Source organism: Mustelus asterias, chromosome 9 (genome assembly GCF_964213995.1).
Source record: "Mustelus asterias chromosome 9, sMusAst1.hap1.1, whole genome shotgun sequence".
NCBI lineage: Eukaryota > Metazoa > Chordata > Chondrichthyes > Carcharhiniformes > Triakidae > Mustelus > Mustelus asterias.
The window spans coordinates 83,439,353-83,465,647 of NC_135809.1; the positions used below are offsets into that span (position 1 = coordinate 83,439,353).

At 51.9% G+C, this 26,295-nt stretch overlaps 1 protein-coding gene across 1 annotated transcript in view; it reads left to right on the forward strand.

Moving 5' to 3' along the window:
- The window catches only part of LOC144499255 (uncharacterized), a 141,721-nt gene that overhangs the window by 25,937 nt on the left and 89,489 nt on the right, over positions 1 to 26,295 (forward strand). The window contains exons 4-6 of the mRNA XM_078221370.1: positions 4,039 to 4,487; positions 4,887 to 4,977; positions 8,769 to 8,989. Of these exons, the coding sequence (XP_078077496.1) occupies positions 4,039 to 4,487; positions 4,887 to 4,977; positions 8,769 to 8,989 (761 nt within the window). The remainder of the gene's footprint in view (positions 1 to 4,038; positions 4,488 to 4,886; positions 4,978 to 8,768; positions 8,990 to 26,295) is intronic.

Here is a 26,295-nt window from a genome sequence, read left to right on the forward strand (position 1 = left end):
ACAGCGACAGTGACAGCGACAGCGACAGTGATAACGACAGCGACATTGACAGCGACAGCGACAGTGACAGGCTCAGCGACAGTGACAGCGACAGTTTCAGAGACAACAATAGTGACAGTCACAGCGACAGCGATGTCAGTGACAGCGACAGTGACAGTGACAGTGACAGTGACATTCTCAGTGACAGTGACAGCGATAGTTTCAGCAACAGAGACAGCGACCGTTTCAGCGACAGTCACAGCGACAGCGAAAGTGACGACAGTGACCGTCACAGCGACAGTGACAGCGACATTGCTCATTTCAGTGACGGCGACTGTGACAGTGCCAGTGCCATTGACAGTGACAGCGACAGTGACAGTGACACTGACACGGAAACTGACAGTGGCAGTGACAGCAACAGTGACAGCGACTGCGACCGTGACAGTAACTCTGTGACAGTGAGACTCACAGTGACAGTGACTGCGATAGTGACAGTGACAGTGACAATGACAGCGGCAGTGACAGTGACAGTGACGACAGCGACAGTGACAGTGACAGTGACAGTGACAGTAACAGTGACAGTGACAGCGACAGTGACTGCGACAGTGACAGTGACAGTGACAGCGACAGTTTCAGCGACAACGATAGTGACAGTGACAGTCACAGCGACAGCGATGCCAGTGACAGTGACAGCGACAGTGACAGTCTCAGTGACAGCAACAGTTTCAGCAACAGCGACGGCGACCGTCTCAGCGACAGCGACAGTCACAGCGACCGCGAAAGTGACGACAGTGACAGTCACAGCGACAGTGACAGCGACATTGCTCATTTCAGTGACGGCGTCTGTGCCAGTGCCATTGACAGTGACAGCGACAGTGACTGCGACAGTGACAGCGACAGTGACAGCGACAGTTTCAGCGACAACGATAGTGACAGTGACAGTCACAGCGACAGCGATGTCAGTGACAGTGACAGTGACAGTGACAGTCTCAGTGACAGCAACAGTTTCAGCAACAGCGACGGCGACCGTCTCAGCGACAGCGACAGTCACAGCGACCGCGAAAGTGACGACAGTGACAGTCACAGCGACAGTGACAGCGACATTGCTCATTTCAGTGACGGCGTCTGTGCCAGTGCCATTGACAGTGACAGCGACAGTGACAGTGACACTGACAGTGACCGTGGCAGTGACAGCGACAGTGACAGCGACTGCGACCGTGACAGTCACTCTGTGACAGTGAGACTCACAGTGACAGTGACTGCGATAGTGACAGTTTCAGTGACTTTAACAGTGACATTGACAGTGACAGCGACAGTGACAGTGACACTGAGGGTGTCAACAACAGTGACAGTTTCAGTGACTTGAACAGCGTCATTGACTGCGACAGTGACAGTGACAACGACAGTGACAGTTTCCTCAACTGCGACAGTGACAGCGACAGCGACAGTGACTGTTGCAGCAACAGCGACAGCGACAGTGACAGTGACAGTGACTTTTTCAGCAACAGCGACAGCGACAGTAATGACAGTGACAGTGACACTGACAGTGACAGTGATGACAGTGACAGCGACAGTTTCAGCAACAGCGACGGTTTCAGTGACAGTGACAGTGACAGTGACAGCAACAGCGACAGTGACAGTAACAGTGACAGTGACAATGACAGCAACAGTAACAGCAACAGTGACAGCGACAGTGACAGTGACAGCGACATTGACAGCGACATTGACAGTGACAGTTTCAGCAACAGCGACAGCGACAGTTTCAGTGACAGCGACAGCCACAGCGACAGCGACAGTGATGACTGTGACAGTCACAGTGACAGTGAAAGCGACATTGCTCATTTCAGTGACAGTGCCAGTGCCATTGACAGTGACAGCGACAGCGACATTGCTCATTTCAGTGACGGCGACTGTGACAGTGCCAGTGCCATTGACAGTGACAGTGACAGTGACACTGACACTGACACTGACAGTGACAGTGGCAGTGACAACGACAGTGACAGCGACCGTGACAGTAACTCTGTGACAGTGAGACTCACAGTGACAGTGACTGCGATAGTGACAGTTTCAGTGACTTTCACAGTGACATTGACAGTGACACTGAGGGTGTCAACAACAGTGACAGTTTCAGTGACTTTAACAGCGTCATTGACTGCGACAGTGACAGCGACATTGACAGTGACAGTGACAGAGACAGTGACAGTGACTGCAACTGTTCAGCGACTGTGACAGCGACATTGACAATGACAGCAACAGTCACGCAGGCAGTTTCAGTGACAGTGATAGCAACTGTGACAGCAAAAGTGACAGAGGCAGCGACAGTGACAGTGACAGCGACACTGAGGGTGACAACGACAGCGACAGTTTCCTCAACTGCGACAGTGACAGCGACAGTGACTGTTTCAGCAACAGTGACAGTGACAGTGACAGTGACCTTTTCAGCAACAGCGACAATGACAGTGATGACAGTGACAGCGACAGTTTCAGCAACAGCGACAGTTTCAGCGACACTGAGTGTGACAGCAACAGTGACAACAATAGGGACAGCAACAGTGTGAGCGACACTGACAGCGACACTGACAGTGACAGCAATAGCAACAGTGACAGTGACAGCGACAGTAACAGCAACAGTGACAGTGACAGCGACAGCGACAGTGATAACGACAGCGGCATTGACAGCGACAGTGTCAGGCTCAGCGACCGTGACAGGCTCAGCGACAGTGACAGCGACAGTTTCAGCGACAACGATAGTGACAGTGACAGTCACAGCGACAGCGATGTCAGTGACAGTGACAGCGACAGTGACAGTCTCAGTGACAGCAACAGTTTCAGCAACAGCGACGGCGACCGTTTCAGCGACAGCGACAATCAGAGTGACCGCGAAAGTGACGACAGTGACAGTCACAGCGACTGTGACAGCGACATTGCTCATTTCAGTGACGGCGACTGTGACAGTGCCAGTGCCATTGACAGTGACAGCGACAGTGACAGTGACACTGACAGCGACAGTGACAGCGACTGCGACCGTGACAGTAACTCTGTGACAGTGAGACTCACAGTGACTGCGATAGTGACAGTTTCAGTGACTTTAACAGTGACATTGACAGTGACAGTGACAGCGACAGTGACAGTGACACTGAGTGTGTCAACAACAGTGACAGTTTCAGTGACTTTAACAGCGTCATTGACTGCGACAGTGACAGCAACATTGACAGTGACAGTTTCAGCAACAGTGACAGTGACAGGCAGTTTCAGTGACAGTGACAGCAACTGTGACAGCGAAAGTGACAGAGGCAGCGACAGTGACAGCGGCAGTGACAGTGACAGCAGCGACAGTGACAGTGACAGTAACAGTGACAGTTTCAGCAACAGCGACAGCGACAGTGATGACAGTGACAGTGACAGCGACACTGAGGGTGACAACGACAGCGACAGTTTCCTCAACTGCGACAGCGACAGCGACAGCGACAGTGACTGTTTCAGCAACAGCGACAGCGACAGTAATGACAGTGACAGTGACACTGACAGTGACAGTGATGACAGTGACAGCGACAGTTTCAGCAACAGCGACGGTTTCTGCGACAGTGACAGCAACAGCGACAGTGACAGGGACAGTGACAGTAACAGTGACAGTGACAGCGACAGTGACAGCAACAGCAACAGTGACAGCGACAGTGACAGTGACAGTGACATTGACAGCGACATTGACAGTGACAGTGACAGTTTCAGCAACAGCGACAGCGACAGTTTCAGTGACAGCGACAGCCACAGCGACAGTGATGACAGTGACAGTCACAGCGACAGTGAAAGCGACATTGCTCATTTCAGTGACAGTGCCAGTGCCATTGACAGTGACAGCGACATTGCTCATTTCAGTGACGGCGACTGTGACAGTGCCAGTGCCTTTGACAGTGACAGCGACAGTGACAGTGACAGTGACAGTGACACTGACACTGACAGTGACAGTTTCAGCAACAGCGACAGTGACAGTGGTGACAGTGACAGTGACAGTGACACTGAGGGTGACAACGACAGCGACAGATTCCTCAACTGCGACAGTGACAGCGAAAGTGACAGAGGCAGCGACAGTGTCAGTGACAATGACAGCGGCAGTGACAGTGACAGTGACGACAGTGACAGTGACAGTAACAGTGACAGTGACAGTAACAGTGACAGTTTCAGCAACAGCGACAGTGATGACAGTGACAGTGACAGCGACACTGAGGGTGACAACGGCAGCGACAGTTTCCTCAACTGCGAAAGTGACAGCGACAGCGACAGCGACAGTGACTTTTTCAGCTACAGCGACAGCGACAGTGATGACAGTGACAGTGACACTGACAGTGACAGTGATGACAGTGACAGCGACAGTTTCAGCGACAGTGACAGTGACAGCAACAGCGACAGTGACAGGGACAGTGACAGTAACAGTGACAGTGACAGCGACAGTGACAGCAACAGTAACAGCAACAGTGACAGCGACAGTGACAGTGACATTGACAGCGACAGTTTCAGTGACAGCGACAGCCACAGTGACAGCGACAGTGATGACAGTGACAGTCACAGCGACAGTGAAAGCGACATTGCTCATTTCAGTGACAGTGCCAGTGCCATTGACAGTGACAGCGACAGCGACATTGCTCATTTCAGTGACGGCGACTGTGACAGTGCCAGTGCCATTGACAGTGACAGCGACAGCGACAGTGACAGTGACACTGACACTGACAGTGACAGTGACAGCGACAGTGACAGTGACAGTGACACTGACACTGACAGTGACAGTTTCAGCAACAGCGACAGTGACAGTGGTGACAGTGACAGTGACAGCGACACTGAGGGTGACAACGACAGCGACAGATTCCTCAACTGCGACAGTGACAGCGACAGTGACAGCGAAAGTGACAGAGGCAGCGACAGTGACAGTGACAATGACAGCGGCAGTGACAGTGACAGTGACGACAGCGACAGTGACAGTGACAGTAACAGTGACAGTGACAGTGATGACAGTGACAGTGACACTGAGGGTGACAACGACAGCGACAGTTTCCTCAACTGCGACAATGACAGCGACAGCGACAGTGACTGTTTCAGCAACAGCGACAGCGACAGTGACAGTGACTTTTTCAGCAACAGCGACAGTGACAGTGATGACAGTGACACTGACAGTGACAGTGATGACAGTGACAGCGACAGTTTCAGCAACAGCGACGGTTTCAGTGACAGTGACAGCAACAGCGACAGTGACAGGGACAGTGACAGTAACAGTGACAGTGACAATGACAGCAACAGTAACAGCAACAGTGACAGTGACAGCGACAGTGACAGCGACATTGACAGCGACATTGACAGTGACAGTTTCAGCAACAGCGACAGCGACAGTTTCAGTGACAGCGACAGCCACAGCCACAGCGACAGCGACAGTGATGACAGTGACAGTCACAGCGACAGTGAAAGCGACATTGCTCATTTCAGTGACAGTGCCAGTGCCATTGACAGTGACAGCGACAGCGACATTGCTCATTTCAGTGACGGCGACTGTGACAGTGCCAGTGCCATTGACAGTGACAGCGACAGTGACAGTGACACTGACACTGACAGTGACAGTGGCAGTGACAGCGACAGTGACAGCGACTGCGACCGTGACAGTAACTCTGTGACAGTGAGACTCACAGTGACAGTGACTGCGATAGTGACAGTTTCAGTGACTTTAACAGTGACATTGACAGTGACAGTGACACTGAGGGTGTCAACAACAGTGACAGTTTCAGTGACTTTAACAGCGTCATTGACTGCGACAGTGACAGCAACATTGACAGTGACAGAGACAGTGACAGTGACTGCAACTGTTCAGCGACTGTGACAGCGACATTGACAATGACAGCAACAGTGACACAGGCAGTTTCAGTGACAGTGACAGCAACTGTGACAGCGAAAGTGACAGCGACAGCGACAGTGACTGTTTCAGCAACAGCGACAGTGACAGTGATGACAGTGACAGTGACACTGACAGTGACAGTGATGACAGTGACAGCGACAGTTTCAGCAACAGCGACGGTTTCAGTGACAGTGACAGCAACAGCGACAGTGACAGGGACAGTGACAGTAACAGTGACAGTGACAATGACAGCAACAGTAACAGCAACAGTGACAGCGACAGTGACAGTGACAGCGACATTGACAGCGACATTGACAGTGACAGTTTCAGCAACAGCGACAGCGACAGTTTCAGTGACAGCGACAGCCACAGCCACAGCGACAGCGACAGTGATGACAGTGACAGTCACAGCGACAGTGAAAGCGACATTGCTCATTTCAGTGACAGTGCCAGTGCCATTGACAGTGACAGCGACAGCGACATTGCTCATTTCAGTGACGGCGACTGTGACAGTGCCAGTGCCATTGACAGTGACAGCGACAGTGACAGTGACACTGACACTGACAGTGACAGTGGCAGTGACAGCGACAGTGACAGCGACTGCGACCGTGACAGTAACTCTGTGACAGTGAGACTCACAGTGACAGTGACTGCGATAGTGACAGTTTCAGTGACTTTAACAGTGACATTGACAGTGACAGTGACACTGAGGGTGTCAACAACAGTGACAGTTTCAGTGACTTTAACAGCGTCATTGACTGCGACAGTGACAGCAACATTGACAGTGACAGAGACAGTGACAGTGACTGCAACTGTTCAGCGACTGTGACAGCGACATTGACAATGACAGCAACAGTGACACAGGCAGTTTCAGTGACAGTGACAGCAACTGTGACAGCGAAAGTGACAGCGACAGCGACAGTGACTGTTTCAGCAACAGCGACAGTGACAGTGACTTTTTCAGCAACAGCGACAGTGACAGTGTTGACAGTGAGAGTGACACTGACAGTGACAGTGATGACAGTGACAGCGACAGTTTCAGCAACAGCGACAGTTTCAGCGACACTGACTGTGACAGCAACAGTGACAACAACAGTGACAGCGACAGTGTGAGTGACACTGACAGCGACACTGACAGTGACAGCAACAGTGACAACAACAGTGACAGCGACAGTAACAGCAACAGTGACAGCGACTGTGACAGCGACAGCGACAGTGATAACGACAGCGACATTGACAGTGACAGCGACCGTGACAGGCTCAGCGACAGTGACAGCGACAGTTTCAGCGACAACGATAGTGACAGTGACAGTCACAGCGACAGCGACGTCAGTGACAGCGACAGCGACAGTGACAGTGACAGTCTCAGTGACAGCAACAGTTTCAGCAACAGCGACGGCGACCGTTTCAGCGACAGCGACAGTCACAGCGACAGCGAAAGTGACGACAGTGACAGTCACAGCGACAGTGACAGCGACATTGCTCATTTCAGTGACGGCGACTGTGACAGTGCTAGTGCCATTGACAGTGACAGCGGCAGCGACAGTGACACTGACACTGACACTGACAGTGACAGTGGCAGTGACAGCGACTGCGACCGTGACAGTAACTCTGTGTCAGTCAGAATCATAGTGACAGTGACTGCGATCGTGACAGTTTCAGTGATTTTAACAGTGACATTGACAGTGACAGCGACAGTGACAGTGACACTGACGGTGTCAACAACAGTGACAGTTTCAGTGACTTTAACAGCGTCATTGACTGCGACAGTGACAGCAACATTGACAGTGACAGAGACAGTGACAGTGACTGCAACTGTTCAGCGAATGTGACAGCGACATTGACAATGACAGCAACAGTGACACAGGCAGTTTCAGTGACAGTGACAGCAACTGTGACAGCGAAAGTGAGAGAGGCAGCGACAGTGACAGCGACACTGAGAGTGACAACGACAGCAACAGTTTCCTCAACTGCGACAGTGACAGCGACAGTGACAGTGACTGTTTCAGCAACAGCGACAGTGACAGTGACTTTTTCAGCAACAGCAACAGCGACAGTGATGACAGTGACAGCGACAGTTTCAGCAAAAGCGACGGTTTCAGCGACAGTGACAGTGACAGTGATGACAATGACTGTTTCAGCAACAGCGACAGCGACAGTGATGACAGTGACACTGACCGTGACAGTGATGACAGTGACAGCGACAGTTTCAGCAACAGCGACAGTTTCAGCGCCACTGACAGTGACAGCAACAGTGACAGTGACAGTGACAGCGACTGCGACAGTGACAGTGATAACGACAGCGACATTGACAGCGACATTGACAGTGACAGTGACAGTTTCAGCAACAGCGACAGCGACAGTGACAGTGACACTGAGGGTGACAACGACAGCAACAGTTTCCTCAACTGCGCCAGCGACAGTGACAGTGGCTGTTTCAGCAACAGCGACAGCGACAGTGATGACAGTGACAGTGACACTGACCGTGACAGTGATGACAGTGACAGCGACAGTGACAGTGACACTGACAGTGACAGTGACAGCGACAGCGACCGTGACAGTAACTCTGTGACAGTGAGACTGACAGTGACAGTGTCTGCGATAGTGACAGTTTCAGTGACTATAACAGCGGCAGTGACAGTGACAGCGACAGTGACAGCAACATTTACAGCGACTCTGACTGTGACAGCAACAGTGACAACAACAGTGACAGCAACAGTGTGAGTGACACTGACAGCAACACTGACAGTGACAGCAACAGTGACAGTGTCGGTGACAGTGACAGCGACAGTGACAGTTTCAGCAACAGCGACAGTGACAGCGACAGTGACAGTGATAGTTTCAGCAACAGCGGCAGTGACAGCAACAGTGACAGTGACTGTTTCAGCAACAGCGACAGTTTCAGCGACACTGACAGTGACAGTGACAGCGACAGTGACAGTGACAGTGACAGCGACAGTGACAGTGACAGTGACAGCGACAGTGACAGTGACAGTGACAGCGACAGTGACAGTGACAGTGACAGCGACAGTGACAGTGACAGTGACAGCGACAGTGACAGTGACAGCGGCAGTGACAGTGACGACAGCGACAGTGACAGTAACAGTGACAGTGACAGCAACGGTGACAGCAACAGTAACAGCAACAGTGACAGTGATGACAGTGACAGCGACACTGAGGGTGACAACGACAGCGACAGTTTCCTCAACTGCGACAGTGACAGCGACAGTGACTGTTTCAGCAACAGCGACAGTGACAGTGACAGTGACTTTTTCAGCAACAGCGACAGTGACAGTGATGACAGTGACAGTGACACTGACAGTGACAGTGATGACAGTGACAGCGACAGTTTCAGCAACAGCAACGGTTTCAGCGACACTGAGTGTGACAGCAACAGTGACAACAACAGTGACAGCGACAGTGTGAGTGACACTGACAGCGACACTGACAGTGACAGCAACAGCAACAGTGACAGTGAGAGCGACAGTAACAGCAACAGTGACAGCGACAGCGACAGTGATAACGACAGCGACATTGACAGCGACAGCGACAGGCTCAGCGACAGTGACAGCGACAGTTTCAGCGACAACGATAGTGACAGTGACAGTCACAGCGACAGTGACAGTCACAGCGTCAGTGACATCAGTGACAGCGACAGTGACAGTCTCAGTGACAGTGACAGCGACAGTTTCAGCAACAGCGACAGCTATCGTTTCAGCGACAGCGACAGACACAGCGACAGCGAAAGTGACGACAGTGACAGTCACAGCAACATTGACAGCGACATTGCTCATTTCAGTGACGGTGACTGTGACAGTGCTAGTGCCATTGACAGTGACAGCGGCAGCGACAGCGACAGTGACACTGACACTGACAGTGACAGTGGCAGTGACAGCGACAGTGACAGCGACTGCGACCGTGACAGTAACTCTGTGTCAGTGAGAATCATAGTGACAGTGACTGCGATAGTGACAGTTTCAGTGACTTTAACAGTGACATTGACAGTGACAGCGACAGTGACACTGAGGGTGTCAACAACAGTGACAGTTTCAGTGACTTTAATAGCGTCATTGACTGTGACAGTGACAGCACCTTTGACAGTGACAGTGACAGCGACATTGACAATGACAGCAACAGTGACACAGGCAGTTTCAGTGACAGTGACAGCAACTGTGACAGCGAAAGTGACAGAGGCAGCGACAGTGACAGCGACACTGAGGGTGACAACGACAGCGACAGTTTCCTCAACTGCGACAGTGACAGCGACAGTGACTGTTTCAGCAACAGCGACAGTGACAGTGACTTTTTCAGCAACAGCAACAGCGACAGTGATGACAGTGACACTGACAGTGACAGTGATGACAGTGACAGCGACAGTTTCAGCAACAGCGACGGTTTCAGCGACACTGAGTGTGACAGCAACAGTGACAACAACAGTGACAGCGACAGTGTGAGTGACATTGACAGTGACACTGACAGTGACAGCAATAGCAACAGTGACATTGACAGCGACAGTGACAGTGACAGCGACAGCGACAGCGACAGTGATAATGACAGCGACATTGACAGCGACAGCGACAGTGACAGGCTCAGCGACAGTGACAGCGACAGTTTCAGAGACAACAATAGTGACAGTGACAGTCACAGCGACAGCGATGTGAGTGACAGCGACAGTGACAGTGACAGTCTCAGTGACAGTGACAGCGACAGTTCCAGCAACAGCGGCAGCGACCGTTTCAGCGACAGCGACAGTCACAGCGACAGCGAAAGTGACGACAGTGACCGTCACAGCGACAGTGACAGCGACATTGCTCATTTCAGTGACGGCGACTGTGACAGTGCCAGTGCCATTGACAGTGACAGCGACAGTGACAGTGACACTGACACTGACAGTGACAGTGGCAGTGACAGCGACAGTGACAGCGACTGCGACCGTGACAGTAACTCTGTGACAGTGAGACTCACAGTGACAGTGACTGCGATAGTGACAGTGACAGCGACAGTGACAGTGACATTGTGGGTGTCAACAATAGTGACATTTTCAGTGACTTTAACAGCGTCATTGACTGCGACAGTGACAGTTTCAGCAACAGCGGCAGTGACAGGCAGTTTCAGTGACAGTGACAGCAACTGTGACAGCGAAAGTGACAGAGGCAGCAACAGTGACAGTGACAGTGACAGCGGCAGTGACAGTGACAACAGCGACAGTGACAGTGACAGCGACAGTGACCGTGACAGTGACAGTTTCAGCAACAGCGACAGTGACAGTGATGACAGTGACAGCGACACTGAGGGTGACAACGACAGCGACAGTTTCCTCAACTGCGACAGTGACAGCGACAGTGACAGCGAAAGTGACAGAGGCAGCGACAGTGACAGCGACACTGAGGGTGACAACGACAGCGACAGTTTCCTCAACTGCGACAGTGACAGCGACAGCGACAGTGACTGTTTCAGCGACAGCGACAGTGACAGTGACAGTGACTTTTTCAGCAACAGCGACAGTGACAGTGATGACAGTGACAGTGACACTGACAGTGACAGTGATGACAGTGACAGCGACAGTTTCAGCAACAGCGACGGTTTCAGCGACACTGAGTGTGACAGCAACAGTGACAACAACAGTGACAGCGACAGTGTGAGTGACACTGACAGCGACACTGACAGTGACAGCAATAGCAACAGTGACAGTGACAGCGACAGTAACAGCAACAGTGACAGCGACAGCGACAGTGATAACGACAGCGACATTGACAGCGACAGCGACAGTGACAGGCTCAGCGACAGTTTCAGCGACAACGATAGTGACAGTGACATGTCACAGCGACAGCGACGTCAGTGACAGTGACAGTGACAGCGACAGTGACAGTGACAGTCTCAGTGACAGCAACAGTTTCAGCAACAGCGATGGCGACCGTTTCAGCGACAGCGACAGTCACAGCGACCGCGAAAGTGACGACAGTGACAGTCACAGCGACAGTGACAGCGACATTGCTCATTTCAGTGACGGCGACTGTGACAGTGCCAGTGCCATTGACAGTGACAGTGACAGCGACAGTGACAGTGACACTGACACTGACAGGGGCAGTGACAGCGACAGCGACAGTGACTGCGACCGTGACAGTAACTCTGTGACAGTGAGACTCACAGTGACAGTGACTGCGATAGTGACAGATTCAGTGACTTTAACAGTGACAGTGACACTGAGGGTGTCAACAACAGTGACAGTTTCAGTGACTTTAACAGCGTCATTGACTGCGACAGTGACAGCAACATTGACAGTGACAGTTTCAGCAACAGTGACAGTGACAGGCAGTTTCAGTGACAGTGACAGCAACTGTGACAGTGAAAGTGACAGAGGCAGCAACAGTGACAGTGACAGCGACAGCGGCAGTGACAGTGACAGTGACAACAGCGACAGTGACAGTGACAGTAACAGTGACAGTTTCAGCAACAGTGACAGTGACAGTGATGACAGTGACAGTGACAGCGACACTGAGGGTGACAACGACAGCGACAGTTTCCTCAACTGCGACAGTGACAGCGACAGCGACAGTGACTGTTTCAGCAACAGCGACAGCGACAGTAATGACAGTGACACTGATAGTGACAGTGATGACAGTGACAGCGACATTTTCAGCAACAGCGACGGTTTCAGCAACAGTGACAGTGACAGTGACAGTAACAGTGACAGTGACAGCGACAGCGACAGCAACAGTAACAGCAACAGTGACAGTGACAGCGACAGTGACAGTGACAGCGACATTGACAGCGACATTGACAGTGACAGTTTCAGCAACAGCGACAGTGATGACAGTGACAGTGACACTGAGGGTGACAACGACAGCGACAGTTTCCTCAACTGCAACAGTGACATTGACAGCGACAGTGACAGTGACAGCGACAGCGACAGTGATAATGACAGCGACATTGACAGCGACAGCGACAGTGACAGGCTCAGCGACAGTGACAGCGACAGTTTCAGAGACAACAATAGTGACAGTGACAGTCACAGCGACAGCGATGTGAGTGACAGCGACAGTGACAGTGACAGTCTCAGTGACAGTGACAGCGACAGTTCCAGCAACAGCGGCAGCGACCGTTTCAGCGACAGCGACAGTCACAGCGACAGCGAAAGTGACGACAGTGACCGTCACAGCGACAGTGACAGCGACATTGCTCATTTCAGTGACGGCGACTGTGACAGTGCCAGTGCCATTGACAGTGACAGCGACAGTGACAGTGACACTGACACTGACAGTGACAGTGGCAGTGACAGCGACAGTGACAGCGACTGCGACCGTGACAGTAACTCTGTGACAGTGAGACTCACAGTGACAGTGACTGCGATAGTGACAGTGACAGCGACAGTGACAGTGACATTGTGGGTGTCAACAATAGTGACATTTTCAGTGACTTTAACAGCGTCATTGACTGCGACAGTGACAGTTTCAGCAACAGCGGCAGTGACAGGCAGTTTCAGTGACAGTGACAGCAACTGTGACAGCGAAAGTGACAGAGGCAGCAACAGTGACAGTGACAGTGACAGCAGCAGTGACAGTGACAACAGCGACAGTGACAGTGACAGCGACAGTGACCGTGACAGTGACAGTTTCAGCAACAGCGACAGTGACAGTGATGACAGTGACAGCGACACTGAGGGTGACAACGACAGCGACAGTTTCCTCAACTGCGACAGTGACAGCGACAGTGACAGCGAAAGTGACAGAGGCAGCGACAGTGACAGCGACACTGAGGGTGACAACGACAGCGACAGTTTCCTCAACTGCGACAGTGACAGCGACAGCGACAGTGACTGTTTCAGCGACAGCGACAGTGACAGTGACAGTGACTTTTTCAGCAACAGCGACAGTGACAGTGATGACAGTGACAGTGACACTGACAGTGACAGTGATGACAGTGACAGCGACAGTTTCAGCAACAGCGACGGTTTCAGCGACACTGAGTGTGACAGCAACAGTGACAACAACAGTGACAGCGACAGTGTGAGTGACACTGACAGCGACACTGACAGTGACAGCAATAGCAACAGTGACAGTGACAGCGACAGTAACAGCAACAGTGACAGCGACAGCGACAGTGATAACGACAGCGACATTGACAGCGACAGCGACAGTGACAGGCTCAGCGACAGTTTCAGCGACAACGATAGTGACAGTGACATGTCACAGCGACAGCGACGTCAGTGACAGTGACAGTGACAGCGACAGTGACAGTGACAGTCTCAGTGACAGCAACAGTTTCAGCAACAGCGATGGCGACCGTTTCAGCGACAGCGACAGTCACAGCGACCGCGAAAGTGACGACAGTGACAGTCACAGCGACAGTGACAGCGACATTGCTCATTTCAGTGACGGCGACTGTGACAGTGCCAGTGCCATTGACAGTGACAGTGACAGCGACAGTGACAGTGACACTGACACTGACAGGGGCAGTGACAGCGACAGCGACAGTGACTGCGACCGTGACAGTAACTCTGTGACAGTGAGACTCACAGTGACAGTGACTGCGATAGTGACAGATTCAGTGACTTTAACAGTGACAGTGACACTGAGGGTGTCAACAACAGTGACAGTTTCAGTGACTTTAACAGCGTCATTGACTGCGACAGTGACAGCAACATTGACAGTGACAGTTTCAGCAACAGTGACAGTGACAGGCAGTTTCAGTGACAGTGACAGCAACTGTGACAGCGAAAGTGACAGAGGCAGCGACAGTGACAGCGACAGCGGCAGTGACAGTGACAGTGACAACAGCGGCAGTGACAGTGACAGTAACAGTGACAGTTTCAGCAACAGTGACAGTGACAGTGATGACAGTGACAGTGACAGCGACACTGAGGGTGACAACGACAGCGACAGTTTCCTCAACTGCGACAGTGACAGCGACAGCGACAGTGACTGTTTCAGCAACAGCGACAGCGACAGTAATGACAGTGAAACTGACAGTGACAGTGATGACAGTGACAGCGACATTTTCAGCAACAGCGACGGTTTCAGCAACAGTGACAGTGACAGTGACAGTAACAGTGACAGTGACAGCGACAGCGACAGCAACAGTAACAGCAACAGTGACAGTGACAGCGACAGTGACAGTGACAGCGACATTGACAGCGACATTGACAGTGACAGTGACAGTTTCAGCAACAGCGATAGTGATGACAGTGACAGTGACACTGAGGGTGACAACGACAGCGACAGTTTCCTCAACTGCGACAGTGACAGTGACAGCGACAGTGACTGTTGCAGCAACAGCGACAGCGACAGTAATGACAGTGACAGCGACAGTTTCAGCAACAGCGACGGTTTCAGTGACAGTGACAGCAACAGCGACAGTGACAGGGACAGTGACAGTAACAGTGACAGTGACAATGACAGCAACAGTAACAGCAACAGTGACAGTGACAGTGACAGTGAGAGCGACATGGACAGCGACATTGTCAGTGACAGTTTCAGCAACAGCGATAGCGACAGTTTCAGTGACAGCGACAGCCACAGCCACAGCCACAGCGACAGTGATGACAGTGACAGTCACAGCGACAGTGAAAGCGACATTGCTCATTTCAGTGACAGTGCCAGTGCCATTGACAGTGACAGCGACAGCGACATTGCTCATTTCAGTGACGGCGACTGTGACAGTGCCAGTGCCATTGACAGTGACAGCGACAGTGACAGTGACACTGACACTGACAGTGACAGTGGCAGTGACAGTGACAGTGACAGCGACCGTGACAGTAACTCTGTGACAGTGAGACTCACAGTGACAGTGACTGCGATAGTGACAGTTTCAGTGACTTTCACAGTGACATTGACAGTGACAGTGACACTGAGGGTGTCAACAACAGTGACAGTTTCAGTGACTTTAACAGCGTCATTGACTGCGACAGTGACAGCGACATTGACAGTGACAGAGACAGTGACAGTGACTGCAACTATTCAGCGATTGTGACAGCGACATTGACAATGACAGCAATAGTGACACAGACAGTTTCAGTGGACAGTGATAGCAACTGTGACAGCGAAAGTGACAGAGGCAGTGACAGTGACAGTGACAGCGACACTGAGGGTGACAACGACAGCGGCAGTTTCCTCAACTGCGACAGTGACAGCGACAGCGACAGTGACTGTTTCAGCGACAGCGACAGTGACAGTGACAGTGACTTTTTCAGCAACAGCGACAGTGACAGTGATGACAGTGACAGCGACAGTTTCAGCAACAGCGACGGTTTCAGCGACACTGAGTGTGACAGCAACAGTGACAACAACAGTGACAGCGACAGTGTGAGTGACACTGACAGCGACACTGACAGTGACAGCAATAGCAACAGTGACAGCGACAGTAACAGCAACAGTGACAGCGACAGCGACAGTGATAACGACAGCGACATTGACAGCGACAGCGACAGTGACAGGCTCAGCGACAGTTTCAGCGACAACGATAGTGACAGTGACATGTCACAGCGACAGCGACGTCAGTGACAGTGACAGCGACAGTGACAGTGACAGTCTCAGTGACAGCAACAGTTTCAGCAACAGCGATGGCGACCGTTTCAGCGACAGCGACAGTCACAGCGACCGCGAAAGTGACGACAGTGACAGTCACAGCGACAGTGACAGCGACATTGCTCATTTCAGTGACGGCGACTGTGACAGTGCCAGTGCCATTGACAGTGACAGTGACAGCGACAGTGACAGTGACACTGACACTGACACTGACAGGGGCAGTGACAGCGACAGCGACTGCGACCGTGACAGTAACTCTGTGACAGTGAGACTCACAGTGACAGTGACTGCGATAGTGACAGATTCAGTGACTTTAACAGTGACAGTGACACTGAGGGTGTCAACAACAGTGACAGTTTCAGTGACTTTAACAGCGTCATTGACTGCGACAGTGACAGCAACATTGACAGTGACAGTTTCAGCAACAGTGACAGTGACAGGCAGTTTCAGTGACAGTGACAGCAACTGTGACAGCGAAAGTGACAGAGGCAGCGACAGTGACAGTGACAGCGACAGCGGCAGTGACAGTGACAACAGCGACAGTGACAGTGACAGTAACAGTGACAGTTTCAGCAACAGCGACAGTGACAGTGATGACAGTGACAGTGACAGCGACACTGAGGGTGACAACGACAGCGACAGTTTCCTCAACTGCGACAGTGACAGCGACAGCGACAGTGACTGTTTCAGCAACAGCGACAGCGACAGTAATGACAGTGACAGTGACACTGACAGTGATGACAGTGACAGCGACATTTTCAGCAACAGCGACGGTTTCAGCAACAGTGACAGTGACAGCAACAGCGACAGTGACAGGGACAGTGACAGTAACAGTGACAGTGACAGCGACAGCGACAGCGACAGCAACAGTAACAGCAACAGTGACAGTGACAGCGACAGTGACAGTGACAGCGACATTGACAGCGACATTGACAGTGACAGTGACAGTTTCAGCAACAGCGACAGTTTCAGTGACAGTGACAGCCACAGCGACAGCGACAGTGATGACAGTGACAGTCACAGCGACAGTGAAAGCGACATTGCTCATTTCAGTGCCAGAGCCATTGACAGTGACAACAACAGTGACATTGCTCATTTCAGTGACGGTGACTGTGACAGTGCCAGTGCCATTGACAGTGACAGCGACAGTGACAGTGACACTGACACTGACAGTGACAGTGGCAGTGACAGCGACAGTGACAGCGACTGCGACCGTGACAGTAACTCTGTGACAGTGAGACTCACAGTGACAGTGACTGCGATAGTGACAGTTTCAGTGACTTTAACAGTGACATTGACAGTGACAGCGACAGTGACACTGAGGGTGTCAACAACAGTGACAGTTTCAGTGACTTTAACAGCGTCATTGACTGCGACAGTGACAGCAACATTGACAGTGACAGTGACAGAGACAGTGACAGTGACTGCAACTGTTCAGCGACTGTGACAGCGACATTGACAATGACAGCAACAGTGACACAGGCAGTTTCAGTGACAGTGACAGCAACTGTGACAGCGAAAGTGACAGAGGCAGCGACAGTGACAGCGACACTGAGGGTGACAACGACAGCGACAGTTTCCTCAACTGCGACAGTGACAGCGACAGCGACAGTGACTGTTTCAGCAACAGCGACAGCGACAGTGACAGTGACTTTTTCAGCAACAGCGACAGCGACAGTGATGACAGTGACACTGACAGTGACAGTGATGACAGTGACAGCGACAGTTTCAGCAACAGCGACGGTTTCAGCGACACTGAGTGTGACAGCAACAGTGACAACAACAGTGACAGCGACAGTGTGAGTGACACTGACAGTGACACTGACAGTGACAGCAATAGCAACAGTGACAGTGAGAGCGACAGTAACAGCAACAGTGACAGCGACAGTGGCAGTGACAGTCAAAGTGACAGTGACAGCGATAGTTTCAGCAACAGAGACAGCGACCGTTTCAGCGACAGCGACAGTCACAGCGACAGCGAAAGTGAGGACAGTGACCGTCACAGCGACAGTGACAGCGACATTGCTCATTTCAGTGACGGCGACTGTGACAGTGCCAGTGCCATTGACAGTGACAGTGACACTGACACGGAAACTGACAGTGGCAGTGACAGCGACAGCGACTGCGACCGTGACTGTAACTCTGTGACCGTGAGACTCACAGTGACAGTGACTGCGATAGTGACAGTGACAGCGACAGTGACATTGAGGGTGTCAACAATAGTGACAGTTTCAGTGACTTTAACAGCGTCATTGACGGCGACAGTGACAGTTTCAGCAACAGCGACAGTGACAGGCAGTTTCAGTGACAGTGACAGCAACTGTGAAAGCGAAAGTGACAGAGGCAGCAACAGTGACAGTGACAGCGGCAGTGACAGTGACGACAGCGACAGTGACAGTAATAGTGACAGCGACAGTGACCGTGACAGTGACAGTTTCAGCAACAGCGACAGTGACAGTGATGACAGTGACAGCGACACTGAGGGTGACAACGACAGCGACAGTTTCCTCAACTGCGACAGTGACAGCGACAGTGACAGCGAAAGTGACAGAGGCAGCGACAGTGACAGTGACAATGACAGCGGCAGTGACAGTGACAGTGACGACAGTGACTGTGACAGTGACAGTTTCAGCAACAGCGACAGTGATGACAGTGACAGTGACACTGAGGGTGACAACGACAGTGACAGTTTCCTCAACTGCGACAGTGACAGTGACTGTTGCAGCAACAGCGACAGTGACAGTGACAGTGACTTTTTCAGCAACAGCGACAGCGACAGTAATGACAGTGACAGCGACAGTTTCAGCAACAGCGACGGTTTCAGTGACAGTGACAGCAACAGCGACAGTGACAGGGACAGTGACAGTAACAGTGACAGTGACAATGACAGCAACAGTAACAGCAACAGTGACCGTGACAGTGACAGTGAGAGCGACATGGACAGCGACATTGTCAGTGACAGTTTCAGCAACAGCGATAGCGACAGTTTCAGTGACAGCGACAGCCACAGCCACAGCGACAGCGACAGTGATGACAGTGACAGTCACAGCGACAGTGAAAGCGACATTGCTCATTTCAGTGACAGTGCCAGTGCCATTGACAGTGACAGCGACAGCGACATTGCTCATTTCAGTGACGGCGACTGTGACAGTGCCAGTGCCAGTGCCATTGACAGTGACAGCGACAGTGACAGTGACACTGACACTGACACTGACACTGACAGTGACAGTGGCAGTGACAGTGACAGTGACTGCGACCGTGACAGTAACTCTGTGACAGTGAGACTCACAGTGACAGTGACTGCGATAGTGACAGTTTCAGTGACTTTCACAGTGACATTGACAGTGACAGTGACACTGAGGGTGTCAACAACAGTGACAGTTTCAGTGACTTTAACAGCGTCATTGACTGCGACAGTGACAGCGACATTGACAGTGACAGAGACAGTGACAGTGACTGCAACTATTCAGCGACTGTGACAGCGACATTGACAATGACAGCAATAGTGACACAGACAGTTTCAGTGACAGTGATAGCAACTGTGACAGCGAAAGTGACAGAGGCAGTGACAGTGACAGCGACACTGAGGGTGACAACGACAGCGACAGTTTCCTCAACTGCGACAGTGACAGCGACAGCGACAGTGACTGTTTCAGCGACAGCGACAGTGACAGTGACAGTGACTTTTTCAGCAACAGCGACAGTGACAGTGATGACAGTGACAGTGACACTGACAGTGACAGTGATGACAGTGACAGCGACAGTTTCAGCAACAGCGACGGTTTCAGCGACACTGAGTGTGACAGCAACAGTGACAACAACAGTGACAGCGACAGTGTGAGTGACACTGACAGCGACACTGACAGTGACAGCAATAGCAACAGTGACAGCGACAGTAACAGCAACAGTGACAGCGACAGCGACAGTGATAACGACAGCGACATTGACAGCGACAGCGACAGTGACAGGCTCAGCGACAGTTTCAGCGACAACGATAGTGACAGTGACATGTCACAGCGACAGCGACGTCAGTGACAGTGACAGTGACAGCGACAGTGACAGTGACAGTCTCAGTGACAGCAACAGTTTCAGCAACAGCGATGGCGACCGTTTCAGTGACAGCGACAGTCACAGCGACCGCGAAAGTGACGACAGTGACAGTCACAGCGACAGTGACAGCGACATTGCTCATTTCAGTGACGGCGACTGTGACAGTGCCAGTGCCATTGACAGTGACAGTGACAGCGACAGTGACAGTGACACTGACACTGACAGGGGCAGTGACAGCGACAGCGACAGCGACTGCGACCGTGACAGTAACTCTGTGACAGTGAGACTCACAGTGACAGTGACTGCGATAGTGACAGATTCAGTGACTTTAACAGTGACAGTGACACTGAGGGTGTCAACAACAGTGACAGTTTCAGTGACTTTAACAGCGTCATTGACTGCGACAGTGACAGCAACATTGACAGTGACAGTGACAGCAACATTGACAGTGACAGTTTCAGCAACAGTGACAGTGACAGGCAGTTTCAGTGACAGTGACAGCAACTGTGACAGCGAAAGTGACAGAGGCAGCGACAGTGACAGTGACAGCGACAGCGGCAGTGACAGTGACAGTGACAACAGCGACAGTGACAGTGACAGTAACAGTGACAGTTTCAGCAACAGCGACAGTGACAGTGATGACAGTGACAGTGACAGCGACACTGAGGGTGACAACGACAGCGACAGTTTCCTCAACTGCGACAGCGACAGCGACAGTGACTGTTTCAGCAACAGCGACAGCGACAGTAATGACAGTGACAGTGACACTGACAGTGACAGTGATGACAGTGACAGCGACATTTTCAGCAACAGCGACGGTTTCAGCAACAGTGACAGTGACAGCAACAGCGACAGTGACAGGGACAGTGACAGTAACAGTGACAGTGACAGCGACAGCGACAGCAACAGTAACAGCAACAGTGACAGTGACAGCGACAGTGACAGTGACAGCGACATTGACAGCGACATTGACAGTGACAGTGACAGTTTCAGCAACAGCGACAGTTTCAGTGACAGTGACAGCCACAGCGACAGCGACAGTGATGACAGTGACAGTCACAGCGACAGTGAAAGCGACATTGCTCATTTCAGTGACAGTGCCAGTGCCATTGACAGTGACAACAACAGTGACATTGCTCATTTCAGTGACAGCGACAGTGACAGCGACAGTGACAGTGACACTGACACTGACAGTGACAGTGGCAGTGACAGCGACAGTGACAGCGACTGCGACCGTGACAGTTACTCTGTGACAGTGAGACTCACAGTGACAGTGACTGCGATAGTGACAGTTTCAGTGACTTTAACAGTGACATTGACAGTGACAGCGACAGTGACACTGAGGGTGTCAACAACAGTGACAGTTTCAGTGACTTTAACAGCGTCATTGACTGCGACAGTGACAGCAACATTGACAGTGACAGTGACAGAGACAGTGACAGTGACTGCAACTGTTCAGCGACTGTGACAGCGACGTTGACAATGACAGCAACAGTGACACAGGCAGTTTCAGTGACAGTGACAGCAACAGTGACAGTGAGAGCGACAGTAACAGCAACAGTGACAGCGACAGTGGCAGTGACATTCTCAGTGACAGTGACAGCGATAGTTTCAGCAACAGAGACAGCGACCGTTTCAGCGACAGCGACAGTCACAGCGACAGCGAAAGTGACGACAGTGACCGTCACAGCGACAGTGACAGCGACATTGCTCATTTCAGTGACGGCGACTGTGACAGTGCCAGTGCCATTGACAGTGACAGCGACAGTGACACTGACACGGAAACTGACAGTGACAGTGACAGCGACAGCGACCGTGACAGTAACTCTGTGACCGTGAGACTCACAGTGACAGTGACTGCGATAGTGACAGTGACAGCGACAGTGACATTGAGGGTGTCAACAATAGTGACAGTTTCAGTGACTTTAACAGCGTCATTGACTGCGACAGTGACAGTTTCAGCAACAGCGACAGTGACAGGCAGTTTCAGTGACAGTGACAGCAACTGTGAAAGCGAAAGTGACAGAGGCAGCAACAGTGACAGTGACAACGACAGCGACAGTTTCCTCAACTGCGACAGTGACAGCGACAGTGACAGCGAAAGTGACAGAGGCAGCGACAGTGACAGTGACAATGACAGCGGCAGTGACAGTGACGACAGCGACAGTGACCGTGACAGTGACAGTTTCAGCAACAGCGACAGTGATGACAGTGACAGTGACACTGAGGGTGACAACGACAGCGACAGTTTCCTCAACTGCGACAGTGACAGCGACAGTGACTGTTGCAGCAACAGCGACAGCGACAGTGACAGTGACAGTGACTTTTTCAGCAACAGCGACAGCGACAGTAATGACAGTGACAGCGACAGTTTCAGCAACAGCGACGGTTTCAGTGACACTGAGTGTGACAGCAACAGTGACAACAACAGTGACAGCGACAGTGTGAGTGACACTGACAGCGACACTGACAGTGACAGCAATAGCAACAGTGACAGTGACAGCGACAGTAACAGCAACAGTGACAGCGACAGCGACAGTGACAGCGACAGCGACAGCGGCAGTGATAACGACAGCGACATTGACAGCGACAGTGACAGGCTCAGCGACAGCGACAGTTTCAGCGCCAACGATAGCAACTGTGACAGCAAAAGTGACAGAGGCAGCGACAGTGACAGTGACAGCGACACTGAGGGTGACAACGACAGCGACAGTTTCCTCAACTGCGACAGTGACAGCGACAGCGACAGTGACTGTTTCAGCAACAGCGACAGCGACAGTGACAGTGACTTTTTCAGCATTAGCGACAGTGACAGTGATGACAGTGACAGTGACACTGACAGTGACAGTGATGACAGTGACAGCGACAGTTTCAGCAACAGCGACAGCGACCGTTTCAGTGACAGTGACAGTCACAGCGACAGTGAAAGCGACATTGCTCATTTCGGTGACAGTTCCATTGACAGTGACAGCGACATTGCTCATTTCAGTGACGGCGACTGTGACAGTGCCAGTGCCATTGACAGTGACAGCGACAGTGACAGTGACACTGACAGCGACAGTGACAGCGACAGCGACAGCGGCAGTGATAACGACAGCGACATTGACAGCGACAGTGACAGGCTCAGCGACAGTGACAGCGACAGTTTCAGCGACAACGATAGTGACAGTGACAGTCACAGCGACAGCGACGTCAGTGACAGTGACAGCGACAGTGACAGTGAGTCTCAGTGACAGCAACAGTTTCAGCAACAGCGACGGCGACCGTTTCAGCGACAGCGACAGTCACAGCGACTGCGAAAGTGACGACAGTGACAGCGACAGCGACAGTGACAGCGACATTGCTCATTTCAGTGACGGCGACTGTGACAGTGCCAGTGCCATTGACAGTGACAGTGACAGTGACACTGACACTGACACTGACACTGACAGTGACAGTGGCAGTGACAGCGACAGTGACAGTGACAGCGACTGCGACCGTGACAGTAACTCTGTTACAGTGAGACTCACAGTGACAGTGACTGCGACAGTGACAGTAACAGTGACAGTGACAGCGACAATGACAGCAACAGTAACAGCAACAGTGACAGTGACAGCAACAGTGACAGTGACAGGGACATTGACAGTGCCATTGACAGTGACAGTTTCAGCAACAGCGACAGCGACAGTTTCAGTGACAGCGACAGCCAGAGCGACAGCGACAGTGATGACAGTGACAGTCACAGCGACAGTGAAAGCGACATTGCTCATTTCAGTGACAGTGCCAGTGCCATTGACAGTGACAGCGACAGCGACATTGCTCATTTCAGTGACGGCGACTGTGACAGTGCCAGTGCCATTGACAGTGACAGCGACAGTGACAGTGACAGCAACAGTGACACAGGCAGTTTCAGTGACAGTGATAGCAACTGTGACAGCAAAAGTGACAGAGGCAGCGACAGTGACAGTGACAGCGACACTGAGGGTGACAACGACAGCGACAGTTTCCTCAACTGCGACAGTGACAGCGACAGTGACTGTTTCAGCAACAGCGACAGTGACAGTGACTTTTTCAGCATTAGCGACAGTGACAGTGATGACAGTGACAGTGACACTGACAGTGACAGTGATGACAGTGACAGCGACAGTTTCAGCAACAGCGACAGCGACCGTTTCAGTGACAGCGACAGCCACAGCGACAGCGACAGTGATGACAGTGACAGTCACAGCGACAGTGAAAGCGACATTGCTCATTTCGGTGACAGTGCCATTGACAGTGACAGCGACAGCGACATTGCTCATTTCAGTGACGGCGACTGTGACAGTGCCAGTGCCATTGACAGTGACAGCGACACTGACAGTGACAGTGGCAGTGACAGCGACAGTGACAGCGACTGCGACCGTGACAGTAACTCTGTGACAGTGAGGCTCACAGTGACAGTGACTGCGATAGTGACAGTTTCAGTGACTTTAACAGTGACATTGACAGTGACAGCGACAGTGACACTGAGGGTGTCAACAACTGTGACAGTTTCAGTGACTTTAACAGCATCATTGACTGCGACAGTGACAGCAACATTGACAGTGACAGTGACAGAGACAGTGACAGTGACTGCAACTGTTCAGCGACTGTGACAGCGACATTGACAATGACAGCAACAGTGACACAGGCAGTTTCAGTGACAGTGACAGCAACTGTGACAGCGAAAGTGACAGAGGCAGCGACAGTGACAGTGACAGCGACACTGAGGGTGACAACGACAGCGACAGTTTCCTCAACTGCGACAGTGACAGCGACAGCGACAGCGACAGTGACTGTTTCAGCAACTGCGACAGTGACAGCGACAGTGACAGTGACTTTTTCAGCAACAGCGACAGCGACAGTGATGACAGTGACAGTGACACTGACAGTGACAGTGATGACAGTGACAGCGACAGTTTCAGCATCAGCGACGGTTTCAGCGACACTGAGTGTGACAGCAACAGTGACAACAACAGTGACAGCGACAGTGTGAGTGACACTGACAGCGACACTGACAGTGACAGCAATAGCAACAGTGACAGTGAGAGCGACAGTAACAGCAACAGTGACAGCGACAGTGACAGTGACATTGGGGGTGTCAACAACAGTGACAGTTTCAGTGACTTTAACAGCGTCATTGACTACGACAGTGACAGCAACATTGACAGTGACAGTTTCAGCAACAGCAACAGTGACAGGCAGTTTCAGTGACAGTGACCGCAACTGTGACAGCGAAAGTGACAGAGGCAGCGACAGTGACAGCGACACTGACAGCGGCAGTGACAGTGACGACAGCGACAGTGACATTGCTCATTTCAGTGACGGCGACTGTGACAGTGCCAGTGCCATTGACAGTGACAGCGACAGTGACACTGACACTGACAGTGACAGTGGCAGTGACAGCGACAGTGACAGCGACTGCGACCGTGACAGTAACTCTGTGACAGTGAGACTCACAGTGACAGTGACTGCGATAGTGACAGTTTCAGTGACTTTAACAGTGACATTGACAGTGACAGCGACAGTGACACTGAGGGTGTCAACACCAGTGACAGTTTCAGTGACTTTAACAGCGTCATTGACTGCGACAGTGACAGCGACATTGACAGTGACAGTGACAGAGACAGTGACAGTGACTGCAACTGTTCAGCGACCGTGACAGCGACATTGACAATGACAGCAACAGTGACACAGGCAGTTTCAGTGACAGTGACAGCAACTGTGACAGCGAAAGTGACAGAGGCAGTGACAGTGACAGTGACAGCGACACTGAGGGTGACAACGACAGCGACAGTTTCCTCAACTGCGACAGTGACAGCGACAGTGACTGTTTCAGCAACAGTGACAGCGACAGTGACAGTGACTTTT